The 16,863-nt window shown below is 41.6% G+C and overlaps 1 protein-coding gene across 1 annotated transcript; it reads left to right on the forward strand.

Annotated features, from left to right (window-relative positions):
- The first annotated feature begins 504 nt into the window (after positions 1–504).
- LOC117549784 (zinc finger protein 708-like) lies at positions 505–15,776 on the forward strand. Its single transcript, XM_034221863.1, has 9 exons — positions 505–576; positions 2,018–2,132; positions 2,218–2,285; positions 2,396–2,531; positions 6,382–6,415; positions 6,516–6,627; positions 8,040–8,844; positions 14,120–14,185; positions 14,400–15,776. Exons 2-9 carry the CDS (start codon positions 2,049–2,051, stop codon positions 15,186–15,188), a joined length of 2,094 nt encoding a protein of 697 aa, XP_034077754.1. The 5' UTR covers positions 505–576; positions 2,018–2,048; the 3' UTR covers positions 15,189–15,776.
- Positions 15,777–16,863: the final 1,087 nt, after the last annotated feature.

Genomic DNA, 16,863 nt, shown 5'->3' on the forward strand with positions numbered 1-16,863 from the left:
CTACTTAAGTACAGTTCTCATCTCTGTTCGCCTGGCTGCTGACTATATTAAAAAAACTAACGGAGTAACGCACCATGTAGTAACGGTAACTGAGTTACTGAATTAAAAAAGTAATGCGTTAGAGTACTAGTTACTGCCAAAACAACGGCGTTACAGTAACGCGTTACTGTGTATTGCGTTAGTCCCAACACTGGTAGTGACTGACAATGGTATTTTAAACTCGATGCGCTCTGAAACTACGGGGCGGCCGAGGACAACAAATACATATATATGTGGTACTCCCCAAAAATGGTACAATTATTTGTGTATTTATTTTTGCTAAACAGTGAATTTATTGTTTTGAAAAGCTCAACATTATCTGTATTTATTTTGGTGACATTCATATAATTTTATGGTTTATCTGTACTGTTTGAGAAACAGTAATAGTAAGTAGCGCCAAGGTGGAACCTTCGGCAGGTGAGCGGTGACGCCTGGGTTATTTTAGGGGGGACACTTCCGCCCCCTCCTCAGAAGCAATGCAGACGATCAATCGGATCCTGTCTAATTCTTGCTGCTGCACTTTTTTGTTTTCTACAGGTCAGTACATGATAAAAATGATCGATGTTAACTTGTGTAAATGAGATATATTGTTAGAGATGTTTCAGAGAGTGTGTCAGAAAGTTTTGAGCATGTTTGACATAGTAACGGTATTTTTAAAATACTAAACAGTCAGCAACAATAGATGCCATTTTCGCGCGCTTCAGCCGCGCCGTGTGTAAAGGTGACCTGAGCGAAGGCTCGCAGGCAGGTTAGCTGCTGCGCACGGATAATCTGTTGTGTTCACCTGAGTGAAGTCTTGCAGGCACAATAGGCGCATTCACACTGCGGTACTTTTCCCACAAAGGTTCATGTGAACTCTTTTATCGCGTTCACACCAAAAAGAGCCGGTACTAAAATTAGTTCATGTGAACCTTTTTACCCCCACGAAAGTCCCTGCTAAAGAGCAGGGACTTTCGTGCGGCTCTCTTGTGAGAAAAGAGCTATATTTCTGACTGGCTGGGCGGATTGCAAACCACGCCCCGTAAAACTCCCAAAAAGTTTTGTGAAGCCGCCATTTTATTATCTTCGCATTAGCATTATTAGCATTAGCATTAGCCCAGCGCAGAAACGCAGAGAGACTAACTTATGGCAACACAAAATAAAACATGGGAGCGGTGGAGATGAGGAGGTGTCGGCGTTCTGGCGATTTACTCCGAAGGCTTCAGTAGAAGCTGCTGGGACTCCCAGCAGCTTCTACTGAAGCCAGTCCCAACTCCGGGGACTTCCGGCCGGGGACTTTGGGCGGCAGTATATGCCGTGAAGTGGTTTGCGGCCTGCCAGTAAACCCTAAAGCAGAAGAAGAACAAGTGACGTCAGCGGCTTCATTTGCCTAATCCTCCCCCAGGGACTTTTTCCAGTGTGAACGCGATCTGTACTTAGTTCATGCGAACTAAAGAGTTCACATGAACTAAGTTCACATGAACCTTTGTGGGAAAAGTACTGCAGTGTGAATGCGCCTCTTGCCTTGTTTTTTGTTTATTAACACTGACAGTGTATTTATGTGAGCTCCATAATATGTTATATTTGGTAAAGATAGATATATTGATAGAAAGTATTATTTGATAGCGTTATGTGTTTATATTGTTGTTGAATTTCTCCTTGAGATACAGTAATGGACTGTGACAGACGGATAACTTAAATGGAGAAATGTGATGTGTTTGTAAAGTACAGCTATTTGAGTGTAACCATGTGTACTTTAAATTTTGAATAAGAAGCACTCCAGAAGATCAATCGGATCCTGTGTCTAATTCTTGCTGCTGCACTTTTCTGTTTTCTACAGATATCATTTATTGTTGCTGTGGTACCCAAGCTTTTGGGACCCGTAACATATAATAATAATATAACATATAATCAATCAATGAGTAAATGTGTCTTTCAGAAGCCCCTTGATTACATGATGGTTATTAAGTCATCTCAATATATTTACGTTTTCTTTCAGGCTGTCTCTGTCATTAAGGTGAGTTATCACGATGCCGGGGAAAAACGGTGACCAGTTCAAACCGGGAGACCTGGTGTTTGCCAAGATGAAGGGATTCCCCCACTGGCCTGCCAGGGTACACACACACACACACACACACACACACACACACACACGTACAGATGTGTATTCCTAGCTAACGTGATATTCTGTGTGTTCAGGTGTGTCCGTGTGACGGCGGTGGAAGAAATAAGAGCATCCCGGTCTACTTCTTCGGCATGCATCAGATGTACACACACACACACACACACACACACACACACACACACACACACACAGAGAGAGAGTAATCCTGACAGCAAAGACATGATGACTTCAAAGTTTAATATCCGTCCTCAGAGGAACGATCCCTCCGGAGAACATCGTGCCGTACGTCGGGAACAAGCTGAAGTTCGGCAGCGGCGTCCGGATCAAAGGCTTCACTGAAGGCATGTGGGAGATCCAGAACACCCCCGCCGTGGGGAGTAAACTCAAAGTAAGAGTCGCTTATTAAAACTGATATTCTGTTAAATCCTCTCTTCATTAGACTCCAGTTTACAACCAGTAACAATCTGGGGAGGGGGAACGTGGATTTTGGGTCTGCTTGTCCATTTTTTCAATAAAATATAAAGAAAAGTATTTATATTAGGGCTGTCAGTCGATTAAAATATTTAATCGCATGATGTCCATAGTTAATCGCGATTAATCGCACATTTTATATCTGTTCTAAATGTACCTTGGAGGGATATTTTTCAAGTTTTTAATACTCTTATCAACATATGAGTGGACAAATATGCTTTATGCAAATGTGTGTTTATCATTTGAACAATGACAAATATTCTCCTGAATATTCTAAACAGAACAACCTCTCTACACTTTCTCCCAACGCTGTGTCCTTCTCTGCACTGAGCCAGTTGCTCAAACAGACAAGCCTGTTTACAGTTGTCTGCGAAATGCCGCTCCTCTGTCTTCATATCAGTCAAAGCATGAGACTGAAGTTCCCACCTAGGGTCAAAATAATGCGCTGTGATGTGCAGTCAACACGTTGGATGCGATCCGAATGATCTCACACACTCCCTCGTCCTCCACAATGTTAATTGTCCTGCAAGCTGTAGCCCCCCCATTTAGCTATCGCTGTTGAAAGCTTGCTGCTCGTATACGCCGTGTCCAGGCGTCTCCCCGGCGTCTCCCCGGCAAACCTTCTAGCGTGGTCTGCCGCTCGCTTGCATCAGCTGTGTGCTTGGCTTGCTGTTTAAAACACATTTTCTTGTATCCATATCTCTCGCTAGAATCTCCCACCATCCAACTAACAACAACGTCAAGCCTTTGGGCTCTGAAACTACGGGGCGGGCCGAGAACAAATACACTAGGGATTGACCAATGTGGCTTTTTCAAGGCCGATACGGATTATTATCAAGGAGGCCGATAACGATATACATTTGTAGTCAAATCAGAAAATCTTTGTCAAAATGTAGAATAACAGAACTTCTTTGAAATGCCTTTTTATTTTTAATGAACTTTTCAACATCTTAAAACTGGTTTCCTCTCTGTGACCCTGAGTAAAGTAAATGAAGTTAAAATAAAAACTACTAAAACTTGTTCTGAACTTCTGATAGTTGAGTCTCACTCATTTAGTAGTCCCAATTCAGCAGCACCAGATTGTGGTTGCTGCGAGGCTCCACTAGCAGCCGTCACAGTCCCAGTCGTCCCAGCGCGTCAGTTGCCCCCCCGGTCCCTTTGTAACTGGGAAACTGATAGAATTGGATCATAAGATCTTGGTGTTTTTGCAACTTCGGCATAGGGGATTGGGATGTTTATTGAACTTCGGCTTTAACTGATTTACCTTGGAAACACCGCTCACTGCTGCTGCTTGCCTCTGTCTGCATTCTTCGCACCTGCCTGTAATCTGAGAAGGTCCCGCCTCTCTGGCTGGCTGCTGCCCGGAAAATCTTCAGTGTTGATTGACACTTCAGTAATAGCCTATCAGATAGCGCTGTGAGCGGGACATTGCTCGTGAACAGTGCTGACTGCAGCCAGAGAAACGGCCGCATCAGAGCCAAAGTTTTATCGGCAATTTGATTTTTAAAAAAAGGCTGATACCGATAATCTGTAAAATGCGGAATATCGTCCTCGATAATCGGCCAGGCCGATAATCGGTAGACCCCTAAAATACGTTAAAATAATTAGTGGAGTCAACAAATTACGCGTTAACTTGACAGCCCTATATAAAAGTAGCTTTATATCCATTTTGTTGTCTATTTAAACAATATGTTTGCCCGCTTTCCCATTTTCGACTGCAACTTCTACACAATCATTTCCTCCTTGATTATTATTATTAATTTGTATTGATCCACTTTAAATGTAATTGATTATTTTATTTGATGAAGCCGTGCTTCTTATCGTCCCATTAGCGACTAATCAATTTCTATCCACCAGGGCGTGCAATGATTTTGCCTTTTTCACTGACAAAATTCAGAAAATCAGACCAGCAGTCAGTGCCTCTGCATCAGGAACAGCAAATGTGTTGTCTCTGTGTCCACTTAACATCAATTCAAACACCATGACACAGGTCCATCAGATTAATGATAAAAACCTAGAGGACATTATACAACTTCTGAAGTCCTCCTCTTGCTGCCTTGATATTATTCTAACAGGATTTTTCAAAGATGTTTTGCCTTGCATGGCCTCAGATCTACTTCATATAGTAAACAAATCTCTTCACTCAGGTATTTTTCCACAGGCCCTGAAAACTGCAGTCATTAAACCGCTCTTAAAAAAGAATAATCTAGATGCTTCAGTAATGAACAATTACAGGCCCATATCAAACCTCCCATTTCTAGGGAAAATCATTGAAAAAGTTGTTTTTCAACAGTTGAGTAATTTCTTGCATTTAAATAACTGTTTCGATGTGTTCCAGTCAGGCTTTCGTCCAAACCACAGCACTGAGACTGCTTTTGTAAAGGTCTTTAATGACATCCACTTAAACACAGACAGTGGCAGAACTTCAGTGTTAGTATTATTAGATCTCAGTGCTGCGTTTGACACTGTTGACCACAACATATTACTAGACCGACTGGAACACTGGGTGGGACTTTCGGAAACAGTTCTGAATTGGTTTGAATCCTACTTAAAGGACAGAAACAACTTTGTTTCTATAGGTAAATACACATCTGAGTTGACAAATATGACATGTGGGGTTCCTCAAGGCTCCATCTTGGGGCCTCTTCTCTTTAACATCTACATGCTACCACTGGCTCAGATAATGAAAAACAACTAAATAAGTTACCATAGCTATGCGGATGACACACACATTTACGTAACAATTTCACCAGGAGACTATGCTCCAGTTCAAACACTGAGTAAGTGCATTGAACAAATCAATGACTGGATGTGTCAGAACTTTCTCCAATTAAACAAAGATAAAACTGAGGTAATGGTTTTTTGGAGCCAAGGCAGAACGTATAAAAGTTAGCGCTGAGCTTCAGTCTGCAATGTTCAAAACAACAGATAAAGCCAGAAATCTAGGTGTAGTCATGGACTCTGACCTGAGTTTCAACAGTCACATTAAAACAGTTACTAAATCAGCCTACTATCACCTAAAGAATATATCTAGGATTAAAAGACTAATGTCACAGCAGGATTTGGAAAAACTTGTCCATGCTTTTATCTTCAGTAGACTCGACTACTGCAATGGTGTCTTCACAGGTCTCACTAAAACATCTATTAGGAAGCTGCAGCTGATTCAGAACGCTGCTGCTCGAGTCCTCACTAACAATAAGAAAGTGGATCACTCCTGTTCTGAAGTCTTTACACTGGCTTCCTGTGTGTCAAAGAATAGATTTCAAAATACTGCTGCTGGTTTATAAAGCACTGAATGGTTTAGGCCCAAAATACATTTCTGACCTCCTGCTAAATGATGAACCATCCAGATCTCTCAGGTCTTCAGGGACTGGTCAGCTTTCTGTCCCCAGAGTCAGAACTAAACATGGAGAAGCAGCGTTCAGTTATTATACTCCAAATATCTGGAACTCCCAGAAACCTGCAGGTCCGCTGCAACTCTGACTACTTTCAAATCCAGCAAGAAGACTTTTCTTTTTGTCGCTGCTTTTAATTGAACTATTCATATCTTAAACTGCACTGTAACTTTTATCCATGTATTTTTGCTTTTAATGTTTATTTTATTAGCTTTTCTTTTTAATGACTGATTTTAAATGCCATTTTCTTAATCTCTTTCATTTTTTGTTAAGCACTTTGAATTGCCTTGTGTTGAAAAGTGCTATATAAATAAACTTGCCTTGCCTTACCTAATCTCAGTGTTTTCTTCTCTTTTGAACTTTATCTGTCAGCTTGAATCAGAGCAAGAAAATAACAACGCTCCAGGTGAATAACATACTCTCACACACACACACACACACACACACACACACACACACACACACATACACACACACTTTGTAAGGATGATTTTTATCTCCAACAGTCAACAAGAAACTGCAGAGAGAGAGCGGGCAGGCGGACAAGAGGCAGAGTTTCCTGAAGTCTCTGAAAGGGTTACTGACGGACGAGAGAGGAGGCCGCAGGAGGAGCTCGCTGTAACAAACACACACACACACACACACACACACACACAACATATTCATTTATTCATTGTTAAAATATGCTTTTATTCTTCTGTGTTTATGAGACAGAAAATAGAGGGGTTTTTCCAGATTCAAGTTTATATTCATTTTTTATTTTATTTAATAAAAAGCATTGGGATAAAATCTCATTTCCAATGCTGACCTGGCCAAGAAGCTTAGCGGCAAAATACACCATTTCATTTGACTTCCTTATAAGGAAATTATTTATTTTCTTTCTTTGATTTAGCATTTATAAAATAGATTCTAGATTTGTTTAAGTCAAATAATTACGTATTTGTTAAACCATAGAAGAAAAAATATATTTGTTTTTTAAATGAACAGAATAACTTAATTGATGTATTATTTTTAGTGCTGTCAAAATTATCGCGTTAACGGCGGTAATTAATTTTTTGAATTAATTGCATTAAAATATTTAACGCATTTAACGCATGTGCAGAATGGCCCGCCCCATACATGCCACCAGTGGCAGCGCCAGGGTATGGCTGGGGTAGGCTACACCCATACCAAGAAATGGCTTAGCCCCACCATGAAAAATGATGTCAAAGTAAGCAAAATAAAGTCTGCCAACTCGCGGAGTAAATTGCACAGACAGCAGTTAGTAAGATTGATTTCAGTAGCCACGGTTTTGAAAACTTTTGTCACGTAGTGATCGACTTCTCAATAGAACATCTTTGATAATGTCTTCTGGCCAATCAGAATCAAGATAACGGCGTGGTGTTGTTGCAGGAAGTCCCGACGGAGAATACTTTTGCTGTAGTACAGGGGTGCACATAACTGGTAAGCTGGTTATGTAAGTATCTGAAATGCGTACCGTCACTTGTGTCACAAAGCGCATTTGCGTACCGACGTACTTGTGAAGCTTTTCCATAAGGCGGTTAGATCACCGGACGACAGAGTCGGTCTCCGTGTGCACAGACAGGGCTGCTGTTAACGTCGGTCTGTACAACGGAATTGTGCCAAAACTACGCTGGAGAACTGCGCTAAAACAGCTGATCACAACGTTCACACTCTGTGGCCACGAAGTACTCCACTAACCGCCGCCCCCCACCCCCCTCTGTCGACTTTCCTGAAGTACTCCCCCGTTGATAGAAATCAACACGTAATGAATTAAGACCCCACGGTTTGATGATTGATTTAGTAGTAATAATAATAATACTATAACATAGATACTGTATGTTAAATGGATATATCCGCCTTCTTTCATTTATCTTTCCATTCCCACAACAATATACATAAATAAATGGCATATTTTGGACATAGTTCGAATGGTGATTAATCATGGTTAATTCATTTTTAAGCTGTGATTAATCTGATTAAAAATGTTGATCGTTTGACAGCCCTAATTATTTTTTAACATTTCTCAGGAGGGATGCAGCCACGACCAGCTCGGAGGTTACAGCCACGACCAGCTCGGAGGTTACAGCCACGACCAGCTCGGAGGTTACAGCCACGACCAGCTCGGAGGTTACAGCCACGACCAGCTCGGAGGTTACAGCCACGACCAGCTCGGAGGTTACAGCCACGACCAGCTCGGAGGTTACAGCCACGACCAGCTCGGAGGTTACAAAGGGGAGTCAGGCGACAACATCGGACAAAAAGAACGACAACAGGAAGTCAGAAACAAGGAGGAGTCAGGCGGAAAAAGTTGCATCAACGGAGGACAAAAAAGACAAGAAGGGAACGGAGGGCAAGAAGGAAAATGAAGCGATGAAAAAATCTACTTCCAAAACCTCAGAAAAGAAAGAAAGCAACGTGGAGAAAATGGCAAGGAAAGACCAGAAGAAGAAAGAGGAAACGACAGACAATAAACACAAAGTGTCTGACGGGAAAACAACCGCAGAGCAGACGACTAAACCACAGAAGAAGACGACTAAACCACAGAAGAAGAAAGAAGAAACGGAGGTGAAGAAAACAGCCATGAAAGACCAGAAGAAGGAGAAACCTGAGAAGAAAGACGGGAAAACAACCGAAGAGTCGGACAAGAAATGCACCGAAGACACGAAACCACAGAAGAAGAAAGCGGTGGGAGCATCACAGTCTGAGGACGAGGACAAGAAGAGGAAGAAGAGTTCAGATGTTTCCATGAAGAGCGGTTCGTCGGAGCAGAAGAACTCAACGCTGCACCGTGTCAAAGGAGACATCCGGATCTCTCTGAAGACACAAAACCCCGTAAGAGTTCACTGATTTAATATTATAGGGAAACCTTTAAAGAGTCCTCTCCTGCTGATGTTCAGGTGTATATCAGTATGTAGTGTCTCTACTTTAAAGAGTCCTCTCCTGCTGATGTTCAGGTGTATATCAGTATGTAGTGTCTCTACTTTAAAGAGTCCTCTCCTGTTGATGTTCAGGTGTATATCAGTATGTAGTGTCTCTACTTTAAAGAGTCCTCTCCTGCTGATGTTCAGGTGTATATCAGTATGTAGTGTCTCTACTTTAAAGAGTCCTCTCCTGCTGATGTTCAGGTGTATATCAGTATGTAGTGTCTCTACTTTAAAGAGTCCTCTCCTGCTGATGTTCAGGTGTATATCAGTATGTAGTGTTTCTACTTTAAAGAGTCCTCTCCTGCTGATGTTCAGGTGTATATCAGTATGTAGTGTCTCTACTTTAAAGAGTCCTCTCCTGCTGATGTTCAGGTGTATATCAGTATGTAGTGTTTCTACTTTAAAGAGTCCTCTCCTGCTGATGTTCAGGTGTATATCAGTATGTAGTGTCTCTACTTTAAAGAGTCCTCTCCTGCTGATGTTCAGGTGTATATCAGTATGTAGTGTCTCTACTTTAAAGAGTCCTCTCCTGCTGATGTTCAGGTGTATATCAGTATGTAGTGTCTCTACTTTAAAGAGTCCTCTCCTGCTGATGTTCAGGTGTATATCAGTATGTAGTGTCTCTACTTAAAGAGTCCTCTCCTGCTGATGTTCAGGTGTATATCAGTATGTAGTGTTTCTACTTTAAAGAGTCCTCTCCTGCTGATGTTCAGGTGTATATCAGTATGTAGTGTCTCTACTTTAAAGAGTCCTCTCCTGCTGGTGTTCAGGTGTATATCAGTATGTAGTGTCTCTACTTTAAAGAGTCCTCTCCTGCTGATGTTCAGGTGTATATCAGTATGTAGTGTCTCTACTTTAAAGAGTCCTCTCCTGCTGATGTTTAGGTGTATATCAGTATGTAGTGTCTCTACTTTAAAGAGTCCTCTCCTGCTGATGTTCAGGTGTATATCAGTATGTAGTGTCTCTACTTTAAAGAGTCCTCTCCTGCTGATGTTCAGGTGTATATCAGTATGTAGTGTCTCTACTTTAAAGAGTCCTCTCCTGCTGATGTTCAGGTGTATATCAGTATGTAGTGTCTCTACTTTAAAGAGTCCTCTCCTGCTGATGTTCAGGTGTATATCAGTATGTAGTGTTTCTACTTTAAAGAGTCCTCTCCTGCTGATGTTCAGGTTGTATATCAGTATGTAGTGTCTCTACTTTAAAGAGTCCTCTCCTGCTGATGTTCAGGTGTATATCAGTATGTAGTGTTTCTACTTTAAAGAGTCCTCTCCTGCTGATGTTCAGGTGTATATCAGTATGTAGTGTCTCTACTTTAAAGAGTCCTCTCCTGCTGATGTTCAGGTGTATATCAGTATGTAGTGTCTCTACTTTAAAGAGTCCTCTCCTGCTGATGTTCAGGTGTATATCAGTATGTAGTGTCTCTACTTTAAAGAGTCCTCTCCTGCTGATGTTCAGGTGTATATCAGTATGTAGTGTCTCTACTTTAAAGAGTCCTCTCCTGCTGATGTTCAGGTGTATATCAGTATGTAGTGTTTCTACTTTAAAGAGTCCTCTCCTGCTGATGTTCAGGTGTATATCAGTATGTAGTGTCTCTACTTTAAAGAGTCCTCTCCTGCTGATGTTCAGGTGTATATCAGTATGTAGTGTCTCTACTTTAAAGAGTCCTCTCCTGCTGATGTTCAGGTGTATATCAGTATGTAGTGTTTCTACTTTAAAGAGTCCTCTCCTGCTGATGTTCAGGTGTATATCAGTATGTAGTGTCTCTACTTTAAAGAGTCCTCTCCTGCTGATGTTCAGGTGTATATCAGTATGTAGTGTCTCTACTTTAAAGAGTCCTCTCCTGCTGATGTTCAGGTGTATATCAGTATGTAGTGTCTCTACTTTAAAGAGTCCTCTCCTGCTGATGTTCAGGTGTATATCAGTATGTAGTGTCTCTACTTTAAAGAGTCCTCTCCTGCTGATGTTCAGGTGTATATCAGTATGTAGTGTCTCTACTTTAAAGAGTCCTCTCCTGCTGATGTTCAGGTGTATATCAGTATGTAGTGTCTCTACTTTAAAGAGTCCTCTCCTGCTGATGTTCAGGTGTATATCAGTATGTAGTGTCTCTACTTTAAAGAGTTCTCTCCTGCTGATGTTCAGGTGTATATCAGTATGTAGTGTTTCTACTTTAAAGAGTCCTCTCCTGCTGATGTTCAGGTGTATATCAGTATGTAGTGTCTCTACTTTAAAGAGTCCTCTCCTGCTGATGTTCAGGTGTATATCAGTATGTAGTGTCTCTACTTTAAAGAGTCCTCTCCTGCTGATGTTCAGGTGTATATCAGTATGTAGTGTCTCTACTACTCGACAGAGGGGGGCGGCTAGTGGAGTACTTCATGACCACAGAGTGTGAACGTTGTGATCAGCTGTTTTAGCGCAGTTCTCCAGTGAAGGGGGGAGTCTCCCTCCGCAGCCGGTTGGCGTAGTTTTGGCACAGTTCCGTTGTACAGACCGACGTTAACAGCAGCCCTGTCTGTGCACACGGAGACCGACTCTGTCGTCCGGTGATCTAACCGCCTTCTGGAAAAGCTTCCCAAGTACGTCGGTACGCAAATGCGCTTTGTGACACAAGTGACGGTACGCATTTCGGATTACGCACATAACCTGCGTACCAGTTATGTGCACCCCTGTACTACAGCAAAAGTATTCTCCGTCGGGACTTCCTGCAACAACACCACGCCGTTATCTTGATTCTGATTGGCCAGAAGACATTATCAAAGATGTTCTATTGAGAAGACGATCAATACGTGACAAAAGTTTTCAAAACCGTTTCTGGTCTTCGGTATTTCCAGACAAGTGGCTGAAATCAATCTGACTAACTGCTGTCTGTGCAATTCTCGGCGCGAGTTGGCGGACTTTATTTTGCTTACTTTAACATCATTTTTCATGGTGGGGCTAAGCCATTTCTTGGTATGGGTGTAGCCTACCCCAGCCATACCCTGGCGCTGCCACTGGTCGCAGGTATGGGGCGGGCCATTCTGCACATGCGTTAAATGCGTTAAATATTTTAACGCAATTAATTCAAAAAATTAATTAGCGCCGTTAACGCGATAATTTTGACAGCATTAATAAAAACACTTATGTTGTTTTCTTGTATTGATTTGTACAAAGTAGCAGGAAATGGAAATACTGAAGTAAAGTACAAGTTTATATGCAGGGCTGCACATAACTGGTGCGCATGCGCACCTCCGCCAAAAAATGAGCACCGGGTCATTTGAAAAAAGGTGCATTTGCGTACCAACATTGAGAGAGAGAGAGAAGAGACAGAAGGGAGAAGAGAAAAGAGAGGAGAGAAGAGAGGAGAGAGAGAAAGATATTTGCGAGTTGCATATGAACTCAGGGTCGGCGTAATAAATGTTCGCCTAGGGCGCCAGATCCGGGGAGGCGCTGCGCTGACAGCTCTGGGAGGGGAAAACAATTTTTTGACCGTTGGGGCTCATCCTAATTTTCGGCCTTGATGTAACAATATTCATAATTAAGTAAATGTAACACCCTTTTCACCCCGGTTACACTTTTCATTTGCCCTGTACGATGGGCGCTGTAAGTGATGAAAATGGGGGATGTTGGCTTATCTGGCGCCCACAGCTCACAGCCAAAGTGCGAGTGAGCGTGGGATCGAGGGAGGGTGCACCGGTTCCGGCGCTGTTGTTATTAGTATCTGGTGCTAGCTGCTCTAACGGATATAAGAAGAAGATGTTTCTACAATAATGTGGAGGGAAAGTCCTCTCCAGTCAGACTGAGAGGCTGATAACTACAGCTCAGTGAGGTAAAGGACTGTGGAGTGTTTAGATAGTTCACTTTAATCTAAGTTCAAACGTTTTGGTCACAATTTATGTAAACACATATTTCCAAAGCACTCCTTTATAATTATTGGGATAAACAGGTTTGAAATCATTCCAATGTATACTATAGGACAGTAACCAAACATATCCTTTAAAACTGGAAAGATTAAAACAAATGCATAAATAAATAAATGTTAAGGTAAAATAAGATATGAATGAACAACAACAATAATAAAATAAGTTACATCCATTTGTTATTGGCTATGGTAGGTTATTGGTTATGTTCACATACTTATTTGATTACATCCACTTGTCTAAGATGACAACAGAGACTTTCGACCCAAAACCAGCTGTTGACTTGTGGATGCAAGCAGCTAATCGCAGACTCAACCAGAGAGAAAGAAGTAGGCCTACATCATCAGCTACCATGTCTGACAGAGAGGAAGACAGTGAGGAGAACAGTCAGGAGGGAAGTGATGACAGCTTGTAGGATTACTGGTCATGCTAATGTTGTCTTGTGTTCTGTGTTCACCTCTGCATGTGTGTTCTGTGTTCACCTCTGCATGTGTGTTCTGTGTTCACCTCTGCATGTGTGTTCTGTGTTCACCTCTGCATGTGTGTTCTGTGTTCACCTCTGCATGTGTGTTCTGTGTTCACCTCTGCATGTGTGTTCTGTGTTCACCTCTGCATGTGTGTTCTGTGTTCACCTCTGCATGTGTGTTCAGTGCCGTGTGTCTGTCAAATAAAGTCAAACCCCTCAAAAGTTACGGTTTATTTCATTTTAAGGATGAGCACCAAGCAACATCTCCAGGTGCTCCTTTGAGAACCAGGGCAAACAAGTTATGTGCACCCCTGTTTATATGAATGGTCTTTATTTAAACTACTGGTATATTGAAAAGAAATACTTTGTGTTTTTAGTAATATTATCCCATCATCTTTGCAACATCATTTTTGTTCCTTTCTGTAATAGCTTATTTTTGTAATGCCTTACTTATTATATTTTGTATTTTCATTATTAGAGCAACTGTGTCAAAACCACATTTTCCCATAGGATTAAAAAACCAGCTTTCATTTGTAGCTTGTGGAACTAAAGTCTGATTTAACACTGGATTATATTTCACATCATTCATCCACATCTGTAAAGTAACTAAAGGTATTAAATACATGTAGTGGAGCAAAAGTACACCATTTACATCTGAACTGTAGTGGAGTAGAAGTAGCATACAATGTGAATACTCAAGTAAAGTACAAGTACCTCTATGGTTGTACAGTACTTGAGTAAATGTACTTCCCACCTCTGCTGCTAAGCTACTTCTTAGCTGTAGATTGGTTTTGTGTTGACTGTAGTGTTAATACTTATTTCAGAGACCCAGCAGGAGAAGGAGCACTGAGAGCAGCATGGAGGAGAACAACGAGGCCCCCAGACCTCAGGTTAGTGTTCACTTCATCACAATATATTCCTAACACTGTTATCCCTTACACTGGGGGACATTTGGGTTATTTAAGGACTTTAAACCTGTACTTTTATTTAAGGAGAAAACAAACTTGAACATTGTGGGGTTTATTTTACAGACATCTATTTTAGTTTTTAGATCTATCTGCATCACAGCCTCTCACTGACTCTTTATCTGTCTGTCTTTTTTAGAAACAGAGAAGAAGAAGAAAAGAACCCCAACTTTTCAGCTGTGACCAATGTGGGAAAGATTTCACTGAATCAAGTAAACTTCAGAGGCATTATCATATTCACACAGGAGAGAAACGACAAAGCTGTGATCAATGTGGGAAAACATTTTCTCAAAAAAGTCATCTTTCAGCCCACCAGCGCATCCACACAGGAGAGAAACCCTACAGCTGTGAAGAGTGTGGAAACACTTTCACTACATCATATAGTCTCAAAAATCATTCTCGTATTCACACTGGAGAGAAACCCTACAGCTGTGAAGAGTGTGGAAACACTTTCACTACATCATATAATCTCAAAAATCATCGTCGTGTTCACACAGGTGAGAAACCATACTGCTGTGAAGAGTGTGGCAAGTCATTCATTGCATCAGGTGAACTCACAATCCATCGTCGTGTTCACACAGGAGAGAAACCATACAGCTGTGAAGAGTGTGACAAGTCATTCATTACATCAGGTCAACTCACAATCCATCGTCGTGTTCACACTGGAGAGAAACCATACAGCTGTGAAGAGTGTGACAAGTCATTCATTACATCAGGTCAACTCACAATCCATCGTCGTGTTCACACAGGAGAGAAACCATACTGGTGTGAAGAGTGTGGCAAGTCATTCATTGCATCAGGTCAACTCACAATCCATCGTCGTGTTCACACAGGAGAGAAACCATACTGGTGTGAAGAGTGTGGGAGAACCTTTTCTCAAAGTTATAACCTTAAAGTCCACCAGCGCACTCACTCTGCCTCCATCTGATCATTTTCTGAGTCAAGCTAGCATTCCTCCTGATTTTCTCCAAATGTTCTAATTTAATTTAAATGTAAGGGTTATGCGCATTCAGTGTCCATTTACTGTTGAGTCCAGAGTTTTACATTCTGGAGGAGTTAGACACCCCTCCTATAAAATGCATCATAACTGACTCAGCATATGCAGGTCTTTTTTATAATAAAACAACCGTTGGCTCTGGTGGATATTGAATGACTATTTGCCTGATAAACGGCCTTCCTAGGAAGACTAACACCATTGGCTCCACTAGTATATAGGCCCCCTTCACTCTCACCTCAGTGCATGATCGTATTTCGCAGTATGCAGTTCGTTCCCTCATTACCTCCCAGATTGCTCTCCTGGTTTTCACCCTGCCTGACCAGACTGCCTCGCCTGCTCCCTGACCCTGCCTGAACCCGGACTATTCTGCCTCGCCTGCTCCCTGACCCTGCCTGTACCCGGACTAGTCTGCCTCGCCTGTTCCCTGACCCTGTCTGTACCTGCGGTTCCCGTCTTGCCTACTCCTGGAACCCTCGCCTTTCCCCGACCAGCCCTTTGCCTACTGTCTGCCGGTTTGTCTACAACGTTATGTGTATGTTACAACTTTGTACTTTTGTCTTACAACTGTTCTTTGGAAACAAGTAATAATAAAGCTGGTTACTATGGGGGTTATTCCCTATCTTTATTCAAGAGCGTGGTCTTTAAATTTGAGAGTATCATTTATGGACTTCACGTTCAGATGTCGTTTTTCTTTCCCTCAAACCCTTTCCGCGCACTCAAATAGTGCCTGCTTGCACTAGATTTGCTCTGCTTCTGCTCAAACTGTACGCTTGCACTCAGATATATCGCCAAATCTGGGGCCTGCGGGGTGTTTCTTCACGAAACTGTGTCTCAGGGCATCTTAATATTTATATACATATTAATGTGTCATACTCACTTTAACGGTTAGAAACTCAGCTAACTGAAGATACGAACCATTTTTATAGAAACAAAGCACAAGTCTCACAAGAAGTGTCTAAATGAGTCCTGAGCGAAAAAATGCCATCGCACTTAGCACAGAACTCAAGGTTAAAAACACCCTTATTACTTATCGTAACTGCACATACAAGATATCCGATTAAAGCTGAGATTCCACAGATTCTATAGGTATTGGTATCATCACTGAGTGATCAGAACTCGCGACAGGGGAACCAAACAGACATCACAACACGTAGCATTACGGAGCAAACACGGGAGATCGTCTCACCTTAGCTGTTGGTTTCTGATCCAAAGTCGTTTTCAATGGCATTAAAAAGATAAAGAAGCTTCTGAAGGTTAATCCAATGTGTCTTTGAAATGATTACTGATAATTAGGGGTCGGTATCGTTTGAAATGTATCGATTCCGGTTCTTATCAATTCCCCGTTTTGATTCCAAAATTGTAAAAGAAAGAGGTCAAACGTTTAGATAACAAAAATATCTTTATTCTTTTTACAAACAAATATATACATGCAATACACATTTATTGCACAATAGCTGTGCTTTATTTTAACTGAGCTATGCCTGTGGCAAGCTATTAACAGGCTTTACACTGTGCCTTGTCTTTTTCTTTCTTAGTGTAGTGGAGCCTCACTTCAGAGCGTTTACCGCGATCCATCTTTGGTGTTATGAAGTGACTGAGCTCGTGA

Source organism: Gymnodraco acuticeps, unplaced genomic scaffold (genome assembly GCF_902827175.1).
Source record: "Gymnodraco acuticeps unplaced genomic scaffold, fGymAcu1.1, whole genome shotgun sequence".
Lineage (NCBI taxonomy): Eukaryota > Metazoa > Chordata > Actinopteri > Perciformes > Bathydraconidae > Gymnodraco > Gymnodraco acuticeps.

Excerpts from the sequence above, each read along its gene's own strand:
- LOC117549784 (XM_034221863.1), top strand. The coding sequence starts at position 2,049 with ATGCCGGGGAAAAACGGTGACCAGTTCAAACCGGGAGACCTGGTGTTT. Across the intron at positions 2,532-6,381 it reads CCGTGGGGAGTAAACTCAAA|CTTGAATCAGAGCAAGAAAA; the intron begins GTAAGAGTCGCT and ends TTTATCTGTCAG. Across the intron at positions 14,186-14,399 it reads ACGAGGCCCCCAGACCTCAG|AAACAGAGAAGAAGAAGAAA; the intron begins GTTAGTGTTCAC and ends TGTCTTTTTTAG.